Source organism: Gracilinanus agilis, chromosome 3 (assembly GCF_016433145.1).
Source record: "Gracilinanus agilis isolate LMUSP501 chromosome 3, AgileGrace, whole genome shotgun sequence".
Lineage (NCBI taxonomy): Eukaryota > Metazoa > Chordata > Mammalia > Didelphimorphia > Didelphidae > Gracilinanus > Gracilinanus agilis.
The window spans coordinates 100,388,700-100,405,603 of record NC_058132.1 but is presented as its reverse complement, the minus strand read 5'-3'; the positions used below and the strand labels follow the sequence as shown (position 1 = coordinate 100,405,603).

The following is a 16,904-nucleotide window of genomic DNA, read 5'->3' as shown; positions in this document are numbered from 1 at the left end:
GAGAGGGAGAGAGAGAGAGAAGTAGGAGAGGGAGAGAGAGAGAGAAGTAGGAGAGGGAGAGAGAGAGAGAAGTAGGAGAGGGAGAGGAAGAGGAGGGGGAGAGGGGGAAAAGGAAAGAAGGAAGGAAGGAAAACACATACACAGAGAAGAGATGGGGGTGGGAATGGGGAGAAAGAGAAAGATTCAGAGACAGCGAGGGTACACACAAGCACAATCAGAAGCTTGGCCAAATAAAACAAAAGATCAGTTGCCAGTCCGAGTTGTGGTTTGGAAAAGGCTAGCAGCAGCCAGTTAGGGAAGTGCAAGGATAGTTTTAGCTTTAGAACCTTTTGAGTCTCCATTAGCAGCAAGTGGTTATAGGTTAGCTAAAGTAAATTTGCATGTAAATAAAGATCTCGAGGGATTCATAGACTATTAAACCCAGAAGGAGGTACATAATGATGTAGAAATGTCAGTGGGAAAGGAGTCTATTGAATATTAGAAAAAAGGATATAGAACCCTGGAACATGAACCTGGGAGGGACTTTATAGTGTAGTCTGTTACAACACAGAAAGTAGCATGTTAAAGCCAGTGGGGACCTTGGAAGTTTGAAGAAGGCTCATATGGATGCCATGAATCATTTTCCAGTGGCATGGATCTAGGAAGGACAGTTAACATGCGTGACCCAAGACTGAAGGGATTTGTGAAGTTCTAGTCACCCTCTAGCTAAAACAGGAATCTCCAATAGGGTGTCCCTTAAGTGGTCATCTAGGCTGTACTAGAAGATTTTCACTGGAGACTGAAAGACCTGAATTTAGATCCATTCTCTAATACTTACCACCTATGTGATCCTGGACAAGCCTCTTTAATACTGTTTGCCTCAGTTTCTTCATCTGTAAAATGGAGATAGTAATAGTACCTACCTATCATAGTGGTGAGGATCAAGTGAGATAAATGTAAGGCACTTAGCACAGTACCTGGCAAATGGTAAATGTTATATATAAATGTTATTATTAACAATATCATATTTCTAGAATGGAGGACCTGGACTGTATTATTATCATCCCCATTTTACAGATGAGGAAACTGAGGCAAACAGAGGCAAAGTGACTTGCCCAAGGTCACAATAGCTAATAAATGAGGCCAGACTTGAATTCATTACACTACATATTTCTTTCTAACTTGATGTTCTTAGCCATTGATCTACATTCTTTGGATCTGTGAAATAAAAGACAACTCCTTTTTTTTTTTTTTTTTAAACCCTTACCTTCCATCTTGGAATCAATACTTTGTATTGGTTCCAAGGCAGAAGAGTGGTAAGGGTGGGCAATGGGGGTCAAGTGACTTGCCCAGGGTCACACAGCTGGGAAGTGTCTGAGGCCAGATTTGAACCCAGGACCTCCCATGTCTAGGCCTGGCTCTCAATCCACTGAGCTACCCAGCTGCCCCCACTGACAACTCTTACTTCCATGTTTTTTATGTTTCTTAGGGCACGTTGTTTCCTTCATAATCATGAAGTAGTAGTGCTGATTGTTGCTTAGTCATTTTTTCAGTTGTGTCCTACTCTCTGTAACCCTATTTGGGGTTTTCTTGGCAGAAATACTGAAGTGGTTTGCTATTTCCTTCTCCAGCTCATCTTACAGAGGAGGAAACTGAGGCAAACAGGGTTAAGTGAGTGATTCCTTTGAGTTAAGCATCGTTTAGTAGAGGAAATAATAACAGCTCACATTTCTTTGATTTGAGGTTTGCAAAGGGCTCCCAACCACCCTGTGGTAGATAATGTATTATTATTATTATTATTATTCCTTTTTAAGTAAGGAAACGAAGGCTAGATGGGTTAAGGCACTTGTTCAAAGTCACACAGATAGTAACAGAGCCAAGATTTAAAGACCAAGACCAGTGATCTGGAAAGGACACTTGATGGCTAAGTGAGTGAATAACTAAATGACTGAATGAATGAAACAATGATGAAAAAGCATTTATTAGACACTTCTTATGTGCCAAGCTCTGTGATAACTGGAAAAGCAAAACGTCTCCCTTTCTTATTTTAAATGGAATCAACACCTAAAAGAACATCCATCTGAAGGATAAACAGAAAGGCCTAGGAGTCCTAAGGATGCAGTGGAGGGGCAGATGGCAAAGCCCAGGAGTCCTTGGGTTACAGCAGGTCAGATGACAGTGCCAGGGTATAGACACAGGGCAGATGGTAAGACCTGGGGTTCCTCCATATTGGAAAGAACAAAATTGGTGATTCCCACTTCATCCTGTGAACAGAGGGCCAAGAGGAAAGGAAGCAGGGGAGGGCAGTGATGGCTGGTGTTCCCACCAGGCCTTCCTCTTTGGGCTGGGAGAGGAGGAAAGGCAAGAGAAGAAAGGCCTACCCATGATGGCAGTTCTTCCTGCCTCTCAGATGTCCCCAATTAGGAAATAAGAATCTCTAAAGTAAAAACAGTAACAATAACTCATCTTCTAAAGTCTTTTAAATGTACAAAATGCTTACTTCACCTGTGAAGCAGGTGGCACAAATCCCATTATCCCATTATTACAAATAAGGAAATGAGGGGGTCTCTAGAGGTGAGATCATTTGCCCAAGGTCACAAGACTAGTATATGGCAGAGGTAGGATTTGAATTCAAACATTCTAACACTGTTCCAGTTGTTTTTTCTACTATACACAGTGTTTATTAATAAACACCTGTTGAAGAATAGAAGGGGAAGGGGCAGTCCAGTGACTCAATGGATAGAGAGCCAGGTCTGGAAACAGGAGGTCCTGGGTTCAAATCTGACCTCAGATACTTCCTATCTGTGTGACTCTGGGCAAACACTTACCCTTAATTGCCTAGCCCAATTGGCATTCTTCTGCCTTGGCACTGATATTTAATTTTGATTTTAAGACAGAAAGTAGGGTTAAAAAAAAGAGGAAGAATACAAGAGGGGAAATGGCCAATCTTGGCTCTAGAGAATAAATGCTGAAACATACTTCTCTCTTCTCAGAAGAGGCAGGGGGACTATGGATGCAAAGTGTTGCATACAGCTCTATGTAAGTTGATTTTTGCTTTACTAAGATACAAAAGGAGATATGTTATTGGCAATGAGGAAGAATATATTGGAAAAGGAAAGTGATGTTCTTAAAAAGGCATCAATAAAACCTGAAGAAAAAAGGAAACAAATGAAAGAGAATTCGTTTATTGACCAAAAAGTTCCTGGGTATTTAAATGCTCTTTGGCTCCCAATACTGATACAACATGGCAGACACAGGTGGCCACCCCCATAGATATTCACCTACATTCTTCCTCCTTACTTAGGTACACTGTCCATGGAAAAAGAGAGCGTGCTCCTACTTCAAAGCCCAAATTTCTTTCTCTTTCACAGTGCCTGGCACATTTAGGAAGGTGCTTAAGAAACATTTCTTGAATTGAAAAAATTCCCCAAATAAATGTACCTTGATGAATTGAAGGGTACATAGCTATGAGCCAAGGCAGGGGGAAAAATAGCCATTTCCCTTTCAACCAGAAAAACCCAACTAACACCTTCAAGCAAACTAGAGTCAATTAAGTCAGATCCTGAAGCACTTTGTATTCAGCCTCCAAATATCTACTTTTCTGCAAATGTTTGAACCAGGGGAAGACTCATGGTGAAAATAGGGCCACATCTAATCAGAACTTTGGAACTTGTATTAATTATAAATCTTGAACCCTTGGACTCCATCTCCCAGAATTCTTTCCTCACCCCAAAATTCCTTTTCCCTTTCCATTTACATGCATCTTTACGTTACTGTTTATATAGTTCTGTAACTCCTCCCTCACTCTCTTCTCTTTTCCTGCAGCCTGGCTAGCTAGCTTTTTTTAACTTTAGTTATTATTAATAAACTTTAGAAAATATAATAGTTATTGTATATTAATTTTAATCTTAACAAACTGGTAAAGATTGAAAAGGCCATCAAGTTGTCCTCCCTCATAGGGGTCACCCAAGCTCTACCTGAATCATGCCAGTGGAATGGAGTTTACTGCCTGCTGAGATAACCCCTGCTACTTGTGAAGTGAATATTTTGGGTCCAAGTATAAAATTTACATTTACCTCTGTTATCAAGCTATTAGATTTGAACCAATGCTTGAGCCTGTTAGGATCTTTACTGGGACCTGATTGTGAGGCTTTTGTGACTAGTGGCTTGGCACAAAGTAGGTGCCATATAAATACTAGCTATTATCATTATAAATAACACTAGAACCTCCAAATAAATATGATTTATCTTCAGAAATTTGGTGAGAAGAGAGGAAGGTACCAAATTTTAGGGAAAGTCTAGGAACATCAGAAATGACACTTGGAGGGAAGTGGAGATATGGTTGGCCTGGCTGGATGCCCTCCTTAAAAATGATGATTATGGGGAGCAGCTAGATAGCACAGTGGACAGAGTACCAGGCTTGGAATCAGGAGGACCTGAGTTCAAATGTGGCCTCAGACACTTCTTAGTTATGTGACCCTGGGCAAGTCACTTAACCCTGTTTGCCTGAGTCCTTGTCCTTCTGCCCTTGTGTTGTCATTAGGAGGGAAAGTAAGGGGGGGAAAAATGATTCTAGAAGGAACCACCAATCAGAGGAAGAGCACACAGGGGTGGAGAATGCTTGTCCAAAAGCAATGGGAGCTTTCAAGGTGAGGAGGTTTCCTGGGTATTATAGAGAAAGTCCCAGAGGCAAGATTTATTATAGAGTTTTGTGAATTTAAAAGTGATACATATGTAAGAAGAGGACCAAGTACTGTGAGATCTCAGAAAAGGGAGAGGGGATGCAGGTATGGTGTTGTTAGTTAATTCTTCCTTAAGCATTATTTATTATCCCCATTTTACAGATGAGAAAACTTGATAGAATTTACCTGGCTACTGATCAGAAGATCATATATCATTAGATTATAAATTAAGCATTGGAAGAGCCCCCTCACCCATAAATAATTTTTTTATCTTTTGCTTTTATGCTACCTAAATTTATGCCTCCCTTTTGTCACACCCCGTCGAGGAAATCCATGTAACAAAAAAATAAAGAAAAAAAATCAGGAAAGGCACAGGATACATAGAAAAATTCTGAAAATACATGCAATGTTCCACATCCTTGGTCTTCCTACCTCTGCAAAGGAGAGGGAAGAGGTGTCTTTTCAAAGATCTTCTTTGATGCTATGCTTGGTCTTTGTAATTTTTTTTTTTTTAACAATCAATTTTGACTACTTTGTGGCTATTCTTTCCTTTTACATTCCAACCTCATTTGACCAATAAAAGTTCAGAGAGATTAGATGATCTGCCCATGGTCAGGATTTGAATGCAGGTCCTCTGATTCCAAATCCAGTATTCTTTTGTACGATTCTTCCTCCCTCATCCTCCAACTCTTATTGTTTAATGTTATTTCTACCTTTCCAGGCCAGACCTTTTGCTTCTCTATGGCCCATCTCCTTACTCCTTTGCTTGTACAAAGCTCATCCTCCCTCTGGCCTTTTGCTCCATCTGTTCCTCTCCACCTGTTCAGATCTGCTTGTCCTTCACTGTAGTGCACAAAGGGAGATAATCAGTGGAGCTGGAGAAGCCCAAAAAAGGTTTCTTGGAAGGGGAAGGACTACAGGCAAGTCATATGAACTCTAGTCTCAGTTTCAAAATCTGTAACATTGAACTCACAGGACTATTGGCAGCCCCTAATGGTCAGTTATTATTGTTACGATTCCTGTGAAAAGTCAGAAAGTATAAACTTCTATGTCATTGCAAGAAATAAAACAGAGACAAAATGACAAATTCTTATTAAGGACCTGCTGTGGACCCTGTACTCAGGCGCTGTGCTCAGCTCTGGGAGGAGGTCCAACATCCCTTATTCTTAAAGCACACATGTTCAAGTAGATTGGGCATCCTTAACTGAGGGTCCTTGACCCTCATGGGGTTGGAGGATAGGCTGCAGGGGATCCATGAAATTGGATGGTAAAAAATGATGTCTTTATCGTCATTAAATTTTCGTTTCCTTTTGTCATCTTATGCATTTAAAGAAAGAGTCCACAAGCTTCATTAGATTGCCAAAGGGGTCCATGGTGCAAAAAAAGATTAGGAACTCTTGATCTTAACTACTTAGCTCTTGTCATTTGTAGGGTCATTCCTGACTAAATGATCATCCTAGCCTTTTTTTTTTATTTCCCTTTTTTGTTTTTTAAAACCTGACTTGGCTATTAACTTCCTGTAAAAAAAAAAATATATATATATATATAATATACATGTATACATTATATATATATAATGGAGGATCAACCTACATTTCCTTTCTGATTCTCAATTTTATTTGTTGTAAAATAAGGGTTTGGGACTTTATTCCAAAGAAAGAGTCCATAGGCTTCCCCTGACTACAAAGGGTTCATGATACAAAAAAGGTTAAGAACTTTTCAAGGGGACAACTGGGTATCTCAGTGGATTGAGAGCCAGGCCCAGAGATGAGAGGTCCTGAGTTCTAATCTGGCCTTAGACACTTTCTAGCTGTGTGCCCCTGGTCAAGTCATTTAACCCCCATTGCCTAGCCCTTAGTGCTCTTCTGCCTTGGAACCAATACATAGTGTTGATGCTAACATGGAAGGTAATTATTATATCCTCAAGTAGGTGGATTATGTACCATTGCGGATAGCTGTAATGTGGAATATTATGGGATAATTACATTAAAAAGGTACAGAGTGCAATGTAAGTATTCTTGCTCTTTGCCTAGAACTTGGGGACCTGGAGGGTTGGTGTAACTCTTTGCAGTGTTGAGAGTTCCCTAGATCTCAAATGCCCAGAATCTGTAATAGATAACAAATAATAGAGGCAGTTTGCGGTAATGGACAGAACCAGCCTTGGCATCAAGAAGCCTTGGCTCTAACATGTATGCACCATTGTGTCCCTGGGCTCTTGGTGCCCCAGACAGCTCTCTAGGGATTACAAGTTGCCTAATAGTTGCTGGCCTGCATTGGCAAAGGGAATTTCCTCCCTAGAAGTTCTCTCCAACCATTAAATCTCTGGTCTGAATCCCTCCCCCAAAGACACCAGAAAGGGGGCTGATGTGTGATTTCATGGTAGGTAGAAACTGGCCTTGGGGAGTGGGGGTGAGAACATGTCATAGGAAAGCAAGTTTGGTGAGGTGTTTGGAGCACAGATGGGAGAGCGAGACTGGCAGAGAGAATATTGGTCCAGCTTCTAGCCAGTGATCAAAACGGTTAGGCATAGGTCTTTTTCCTTAGGTCATCATTATGGTGGGTAGGGATGCCTGCCTAAGGTATGTCTGATGGACCCACTCTTAGCAGGACCTCCCTGATGAAATGATATATCAATGGCATCAGTTCCAAGCCAGTTCCAACTGAGTTTGTTTCTACCTTCTTGTCAGTTGAGCAGAAGTCTCAGGTGCTTGGCCCACCCAGATGCATTATGTATTAGAATTCTTTCACTGCTCAGAAGGATTTCTTTTACACCCACAGCCAAGTGTTTTATCTGTGGGTGTTGTGTGTGTTTTTTTTTTTAAGTCCCCGAGACTGAGAGCTAATTGCATGTCTGGTTAGAGACAGAGACAGACAGAGAGGGAGAGAGGAGAGACAGAGAGAAAGAGGACAGAGAGAGGGGAGAGACAGACAGACAGACACAGAAAAAGGGAGAGAGAGAGAGAGAGAGAGAGAGAGAGAGAGAGAGAGAGAGAGAGCGAGAGCGCAAGAGCTTGCTATGTAGTGGCTTGTAGGTCTAAGCTTTGGGGACACTCCTTGTCAACTAACCATGGTCCTAGACCCTGTCTGACCCCCATAGGGGACAGGGCATACACTTTCCTTAGAACAAGGCTTGTGTCATTGGTCATCTTCATAAGAGACGGCAGGAGTTAGCTCCAGAGTTAGCTCCAGAGTCATGGGGTTTTGCCTCACAGCAAAAAGCTGTCTATGGTTCTGTGGCCCTGATTACTGTAATTTTCAGCCTAAAATGCATACTTGTAAATTCCTTGTAATCTTAAATAGGCTCCAAATCAAAAATAGGCTTCTACCATATCATATAATTGGAACTCATATTTTTCAAAAGAATGTAAAGGTTACCATGTACAAGTAAAGGTTATAAGATGCAGGGTCCCAAAATTATACCTTATGCATCATAGGCACTTAATGATTTCTTTTTAAAAAATTTCTCCAATTGGGTTTTTTCCTACTATCACCCCCACCCACAACTGGAAAGGAGATACATTCCAAAAAGATTCTTGGTTATTGGCACAAAATTAGGATTTTTTTTTGGTTTGCACTATACAATCATAGCTCCACAAAATATTCTGAGCTAGAAAGGAACGTTAGAACAATGAGCCTTGAGACTGCAGGATGAGAGCCTATGGGATATCAGAGCTCATCCATCCCTTTCATTTTAAGCAGGGGACCCTGAGAAATGAAGGGACAAGCCCAGGGCACACAATGGGTTACTGGCTGAGCTCTGCCAAGCTTCTGGGTCCTCTGAATCTAATGCTGGTGCCACACTCTGCGGAGTCTTGTTTTTCTCTTTGTGAGAGGGATGTTTTCTGCCCGTGTGACCCTGAGTGTACCGAATAGCTCAGGATGTGTATGTTTTTAGGAATATGTTTGTATATATCCCCTATAATTATATTTCATTTATATTTACACCTATGTCTAGAAGCAACATGATATGCACAAACGTATACATACATGTATGTATAAATGTGTATATTTGTGTGTGTGTGTCCGTGATTGTGTGCGTGTTGCAGACATGGACCATGGCACAGTGGATACTGGAATTGGGAAGGTTCCAAATTGTACACCTCTGATACCTGCTGATTATGAGACACTCAGCAAGTCTCTTAAGCTGTCAGTGCCATAGACAACTCCCTGAGACTATGTCATAGATTACTTGTTGCTCTGCATTGACGGAGGGAGTTTCTTCACTGGGAGTGTTGTGAGGAAGTTTAATAAATTATTTAGAATAATAATTTATTAAACTTCCTCACAACAGGAGCTAGAGGCGTTTAGGTAGTAGCCCAGTGAATAGAAGGCCTTTGTTCAAATCCAACCTCATTCACTTACTAACGCTTGTGACCCTGGGTAAGTCACTGAATCTCTGTCTGTCTCAGTGTCTATATTTGTAAAATGGGGATAATTAGCACACCTGTCTCCCAGGTTGTTATGAGGACAAAAGTGCTTTGCAAACCTTAAAGTGGCCAGTGAATAGAATGCCAAGCCTGGAGTTAGGAAGGCCTAAGTTCAGATCTTGCCTCAGACACTTACTAGCTATATAATCCTGTTTGCCTCAGTTTTCTCATCAGTAAAATGAGCTAGAAAAGGAACTAACCAACCACTGTGGTTTCTTTGCCAAAAAAAAAAAAAAAAAAAATAGGGTCATGAAGAGTCAGACACAACTGAAATGACTGAACAACAGCAAAATCTTAAGGTATCATCAACATGCTAGCTCCTTATTCTTATATGGGGAGTTTCTTGCATCAGCAAAGTCATAGTCTGATTAGACAGCTATGGATTTCTGTCTAAACCAGAGAGGTTTATAACCTGGAACCTATGAACTTGTTTGTTAAAAAAAGAGAGAGAATTATTTCAATGCAATTTTTTTTGTAATCCTTTATAATTCCTGTGTAATATTTCTTTTGTGTTTTTTAAAACATTATTCTGAGAAGGGGTTGACAAAAATGGTTAAGAACTCCTGCACTCAACCGTATCTGAATCCACCATTACAGGTCTCCCCAGTTCCTATCCTAAGGATCATCCTACCTTTTTTTTTTTTTTTTAATTTGCACTTGATTATTTTCGAAAGGCTGGTTCTGTTACTCTATGTGACTTTGATCAAATTCCTGTCTCTTTCTGAGTCTTCATCTCCTCATTGGTAACATAAGGACTTTGAACAAGACAGAGAGGATTTCTTCCATCTCTGCAATTCATTCTAAGGTCCCTCTCAGCTCTGGTATATACTAGGTCTTCTATCCCAAGGTTTCTAAGGCTTGGAAGCCTTGAAATAAATATCTTACCGAATTAGAAGTTCATTCCTGGCTAAAGGTGTGAATGGTAATATTTTGAAGAAGCATGAGTTTGGAGTTAAGGTCAGTAAGTGCTCTTGTCTGATTTAATTCCTCTTTCCCCTTCTCTCCTTTTCCAATTTACTTACAGAGCTTCAGGCACAGTGTACACGGCAATGGATGTGGCCACTGGACAGGAGGTGAGTGTCAATCATTGACAACTGCTTTTGAAACTGTACTGGTTTTTTGTCTATTTTTTAAAATCCCATCTTTGGCATCATAGTCCCATTTGGTGGAATTGTCTTATTATTTGAAATGTTTTTTTCTAAAGCAAAAATTATATTGTATTGAGGACCAGTTCCTTGGAAAAGGGTAAAAGCTTCAGTACATATCTGTTCTTAACCACAGTTAAATAGGTAAAGGAGGCAAATTCACCTTGAGATCTTGGGCAAGTCACTTTCCAGTGGGCTCCTTGATTATAAAATGAGGAAGTCGAATTAGTGGCTTGTAAGATCCTTTCTAGATATAGTTGTCAACAAGCATTTCTTTACTCAGCACCAGATACTGTGTTAAGTATTAGGGATATAAGTAGAAATAAAAAGAAAGAGGGTTTCTGCCCACAAGGAGCTTACATTCTAAAGGGGAAAGACAACATAGAAAAGGAAGGTGAATTGGGCAAGGAAAGGAATGGAGGTCCCTCTGATGGGGAATAGTGGAAAAAGTTACCTTTAGTGGGTCATGGTGGAAAAAGAAACCAGAGACAAGAGCTGGACTCAGAGAGGAATGAAAGAGTGAACATTTCTGGCTCTGGGACTCTTCTTTCAAATGGATGCTTTGGAAGTAGAGAAGTAGGAAATCAGAAGAAGGGGTCACAGCCTGAGAAAACTGAAGGAGTGGAGGGATCTTCCAGAGTGAAAAGGCTGCAAGGAGCACCCTGGTGAACATGTAATATTCTCTGTTTAAATTATATCATTTTATTTACCAACATCCTTTGGTTCTCTGATTTTGAGGTCCATTCTAGCCTGACTGTTTTGTGTTATACAGTCCCTTCCCATTCAATCTGAGCAACATACATTTATTAAGCATCTTTCGTGTTCAAGATACATTGCTAGACCCAGAGGATACAAAGATAAAATGTAAAAATCAGTCCTTGCCCTCAAGGCTTTCATTCTGTTGAGTGGATATAGCCAGGAAATGGATAAGTAAGAGAGAGCATTGCCTAAGAGAATTTGGAAAGTACTGTTCATAAACTAAGCTAAGATGGCTCAGTAGATGGCGCACTGGGCTTGGGGTCAGGAAGAACTGAGTTCAGAGCTAACCTCAGACACTTTACTGGCTTCATCACCCTGGGCAAGTCACTTAACCTCTGTTTCCTCTATTCCACTGAGAAACAAATGGTAAACCACCCTGATATCTTTGCCTGAAAACTCCATGGCCAGAATTGGCATGTTGTGGTTCACGGGGTCACAAAGAGTTGGACGTTACTGAATAGCAACAATAAACATGAATTAAACTTTCAAGGAAGCCAGGGATTCTCTAGCTGAAGGATTGAAGATGCTTTTTTAAATGTTATTGAATTCTCTTGGCAGTAGCCAGTGGACCCATTTTCAGAATAATGTTTTTTAAATACATACATAAGATAAGTAATTTTTCAAGGGAAACTTAATTTTATTGAAATTCAGTTATCAAATAATTAAAAACAAATTCATGGATTTCAGGCTAAGGAAGGGAGATACAAGGAGGGAGTTCATTCTGGAGGCAGGGGTCAGGCTATAAAAAACATGGCAGTGGTAGAAGGAATGCTGAGTTAAGAGAATAATAAATAGCTGAGTTTGACTGGAATATAAAATGCCTCAGAGGGATATACCTTAACATGCAAAGAACCGAGCAGAATATGGCAGAGGGATAACTAAAACTCCCCAAATAGAATCAGAAAGTCTAAGAGCTCAAAGGACAATGATAATAGCTCATAATTGACTCCTCTAAATGAGGAAGGTCAGGATCAATTCCTGAGATAGATTAATTAATTAATTAACTTTAATGGTCTCTAATTCTTTTTTTAGAAAAACCATTTTGTTCAATGAGCTAGTTGTGATGGACCAGGAGTCAGGAGTCCTGGGTCTGCTGTTTACTGGCTGTGTTGTCACTGGTACTTTCCCTTCTTGAGTTTCATTTTCTCTATCTGTAAAAGGGAGTTGTGAGGGACAAATAGGACAACTTATATGAATTTCATTAACTGCCTACTGTGTGCTGGGTCCTGTGACACTTTCCTCATTCTCAAGAGACCTGACACATTTTTAAATGAACTTTTAAGCTTTATGGAGTCAACCATGACTGTTTGGTCCCTTGCACCATGTTTTCCGGATCTTAGTGGAGGAGCAGCTCCAGGTTTGGGGTTCTTGGGAGTCCTGTTCTGTGGGAGGCCGGAAGAGAAGCTTGATGTCGTCTTGGCTTCGGGTGTTTGTGGTCATAGTCTGTGAATGGAAGTAGTCCTATCAGAATGGCTAATGTAGCTCTTCAGGAAGGGCTGCTTTCTGGCATCAGGGGAGGGTTATGGATCTTTGATGGAGCTGTCAGCACATGGGCATTTGCTCTTCTGAATAATAGATGGAAGTGTGTGCCCCAGGGTTGGTCTGAGAGGTAGGAGTTAGTGGATGTCATTAGGAGGAAGGAAACCACAAGCATGCTGGGGTTTCTTTTCTTAGAAGCCAAAGACAATAGATTAAATTCTATAAGGGACCTTGGATATCATCTAGCCCAATTGCCTCCTCCTTTTAGTGATGATGAAACTAAAGCCCTTACCCATTGTCATGCAGGAGCTGAGGCATCATTTGAACTTGAGTCCTTTAACTTCAAAAGGGTAGTCTTTCTCCTTCACTAATAATAGCAATAAAAACAATAATAGTAGCTAGCATTTCTATCGCATTTTCATGTGCACCAAGAACTTTACAAAAGTTGATCTTCACAACAACCCTGGGATGTAGGGGCTAGTGTTATCTCCTTTTTGAAGATGAGTAGTCTGAGGCTGGATTGGAATTCAGATTTTTCTGACTCCATGTCTAGTGCTTTATCTTCCATGCCACCCACCTACCTAAACTGGGAGTCCATGTTTCTCACCATGAAATGTCTTATACATTTTGTTTTCAGTTGTTTCAGTCATGTCTGATTCTTCATGACCTCATCTGGGGTTTTCTTGGCAAAGACACTGGAGTGGTTTGCCATTTCCTTCTTGAGCTCATTTGACAGATGAGGAAACTGAGGCAAATAGGGTTAAATGACTTGTCCAGGGTCACATAGGTAGTAAGTACCTGGCTGGATTTGAACTTGGATCTTCCTGATGCTAGACCCAACGCTCTCCCCATTGCACCACTTAGCTGCCCATCTTGTACATAATAAACATTTATTAAAGGTTTCCAGAATTGATTCTAATCAGATGAAAGTTTGACCAATTTTAGTTCAACAAGCCTTTGTTGTGTTTTTCTTTTAAATGAATTTGTATTTTATTCATCTTAACAGTATCTGTACACATCTGAAAACTAACAATGTGTGTGGTATTTATCCATCACTCAGAAGTTAAAATCCCTTGTTGATGGTGTGTAGTCAGTTCCCCCTGCCCCTAGCCAAAGGTCTAGGGCTCACATACTGGAAAACACTAAATTAGAGAAGGGACCTGTAACCTCTGCAAATGGGCTTTTCTTCGTATTTGGGGGAAGAAAAGATTCAGATCTTTATTAGCCTAGGAAAGAATGATAACAACTATTGAAATATAACAACTATGAAATGTTCTTCAATGCTTTATGAAATCCTTTGTATTACTAATTTTGACAAAAGAGGGGGAGAGAAAATTGAAATGTTAATTCAGTTATAGGAAATTACATTTATATTAAAGGAAACATCTCTTAGAGGGGTTCTTTGTTCATAACTATGGTCTTGTTCTATCTATGAAAATCAAAACCACCCATTCATATTTGTTGAGAGTTCAAGTGCATGACATTACAGTAAATCCATTCTAGGTGCTCAGTCATTACACATTCATCATCTACTTGTGTTCCTTAATTTCTTTCTCCTTACCCTCACACACACACAAAAGCACAGGATCCTGAACTGGGTGCTAGGGTCACAAAGATGAATTCATGTATTATATGAATACATGTAATAACATGTAATAACAAATGTCTACATCAGTTTTCAGAAGTTATATGATCCAAATTGTCTCCCTTCTTCCTCCCCTTGCCCCCTCCCAGAGCTGGCAAGCAATTCAATCTGGGCTATGCATGTATTATCATGCAAAACATATTTCCATATTATACATTTTAAGTGAATAATCTTATAAATCCAAAACCCAAATCCAAATTAACAAGTGATAAATTGCATGCTTAATCTGCATTCTTACTCCAATGGCCCTTTCTTTGGAGGTGAACAGCATTCTTTTTCATAAATCCCTCAGAATTGTGCTGGATCATTGTATTGCTGAGAGTAGCTGAGTCCTGATAATGTCTTAGAACCAAAGGCTTCGAATACTGCTTCTCCTCCTGGAGTATATTTAGCAGAGGCAGCGGATATAGCCCTGGGCCTGAAGTCAGGAAGACCAAAGTTCCAATCTGGCCTTAGAGGAACTTCTGGGTTAAGATGGCTGCAGAGTAGAAGCAGGGCGCTTATCTCTCCTAACCCACCTACACATGACACCTCAAAAGGACACAAAGACCAAATCCAGATGAATGAAAGGACCCCACAACAGGGCACAGCATTGTAGGTACATGGGATTTGGGCATTTCCACGCTATAAGGGGGTGAAATAGCTCTCACTAAAATGCAGCTGATCAGCCCCCCCCCCCCGCCAACACACACACACACACACACACACACACACACACACACCACCTACAGAGCCAAAGCCAGCGCCCAAGAGTTAGAGCAAGTTTGGGGCATTCATTAAGTTCTTGGCAGCTACCTGGGAACAGCAGGGGCTGACTCCTGAGAATAGCAAGACTTAAGACCCTAAGAGGCTAAAGAACACAGACTTTGAACACAGTCCTTGAGCTCGGACCCTGGGTGTGGACCTTGAGAGGGGACGTTGAGCAGGGACCTTGGGTGGGGACCTAGCGTGGAGGGGTGCCTGACTATGGAAGCAGCTCACTGAGACTCTTAAAGGAGCCTTGGGCAGAGGAACAAGCAAGGGGACCACCAGGAATCTTGACCCTGAGAACAGCTAGACATGAGACCCCAGGAGCCTAAAGAGCGCAGACCTTGGACATGAGAATAAAGCTGAGAGGGGCAGCACTGCACTGTGACTCAGGCAAAAACTGCTCCACAGCTCGACAGACAGAGAACCTGCCTGCCCCAGACTTCTGACTGAGAAAGATAAACAGCATAATAATAATGGCAAGCAATGCCCAAGAACTACCCAAGAGAAAGAACAAGAAAAAAGTTTTAACACTTGATAACTTTTACACAGAAAAAATCCAGACAACAGAGCAGACAGCAGAGGAGGACAAACAAGTAATCACATCCAAACCTTCCCAAAAACTGAAAATTGGTCACAAACTCTTGAAGAGTTCAAATCTGAGATCATGAAAAAGATGGAAGAGATTTGGCAAGAAAAGTGGGAAATAGCTCAAAAGGAAATTAACAGTTTAAAAGACATAAATTCCCAATTAGAGAAAGATGCCCCCAAATCAAAAGAATTGGTAAGCAAATTGGAGACCAAAATTAAATAGCTGGAAAATAGGATAGACCAAACCGAAAAGGAAAATCAAAAGATTATAGCAGAAAACCAGTCTCTAAAGACAAGAATTGGGCAAGTAGAACCCAGTGATCTCACAAGACAACAAGAACTAATAAAGCAAAGTCAAAAGACTGACAAAATAGAAGAAAACATGAAATATCTCACTGAGAGAATGACAGAAGAAGAAAATAGGTCTAGAAGAGACAATTTGAGAATCATTGGTCTTCCTGAAAAATCAGAAATTAATAGAAATTTGGACACCATACTACAAGAATTATTCAAGAAAACTGCCCTGATGTTCTTCAACAAGAGGGCAAAATAGACATTGAAAGGATCCATAGATCACCCTCTACACTAAACCCTCAAAAGACAACCCCCAGGAATATAATTGCCAAATTCAAGGGCTTCCAGTTAAAGAAAAATATTACAAGAAGCCAGAAAGAGACAATTCAGGTATCAAGGAACACCAATCAGGATCACACAGGATCTGGCAGCCTTCACACTAAAAGACCGCAAGGCTTGGAATATGATATTCAGAAAGGCAAGAGAACTGGGTCTACAACCAAGGATTGCCTACCCATCAAAATCGACTATATGCTTCCAGGGGAAAGTATGGGCATTCAACAAGATAGAAGACTTCCAAGTATTTTCACAGAAAAGACCAGGACAAAATGGAAAGTTTGATAGCCAACCACAAAAACCAAGAGAAATATGAAAAGGTAAATAAGAAACAGGGGAAAGAAATAAAACTCTTTATTTTTAAATTTGCTTCTTTAAGGGCTTCAATAAGATCAAACTATTTGTATTCTTATATGGAGAAATGTTATGTGTAATTTTCAAAAACTGTATTCACTATTATAGTAATTAGAAGAATTATTCATAGGGAGAGGTTGGAGTACTAAATGGTCTAAGATGATATGGAAAAAAAGGGATGGGGTTGGAATAGTAGAGGACACCAAGAGAAATTTGAATGAATAAGAAAAATAGGATATTCTATACCTTACAAAGAGGGCATCGGAAGGGGAAGGGATGAATACTATTATAAGAAGGAGAGGAAGAGAGCATTAATAGGTAATATTTAAGCCAATTTGACCTTAGCCCAGCAACTTAGGGGCTAGTCAGTGAACCTCTCTCAGCCTCAAGATCCTAATTTATAAAATGGGGATAATAATAGCACCTTCTGCCCATGGTTATTGTGAGGATAAAATGAGATATTACT

General features: G+C 40.4%; 1 protein-coding gene across 8 annotated transcripts in view; it reads left to right on the top strand.

The window, feature by feature from the left end:
• Positions 1–16,904, top strand: part of PAK1 (p21 (RAC1) activated kinase 1) — a 73,376-nt gene that overhangs the window by 33,516 nt on the left and 22,956 nt on the right. For 7 of the 8 annotated variants that reach the window (XM_044668175.1, XM_044668172.1, XM_044668173.1 and 4 more), the window contains one exon: positions 10,113–10,161. The exons of the other annotated variant lie outside the window; for it this stretch is intronic. In XM_044668175.1, coding sequence (XP_044524110.1) covers positions 10,113–10,161 — 49 coding nt within the window. The remainder of the gene's footprint in view (positions 1–10,112; positions 10,162–16,904) is intronic. 8 annotated transcript variants of the gene reach the window in all.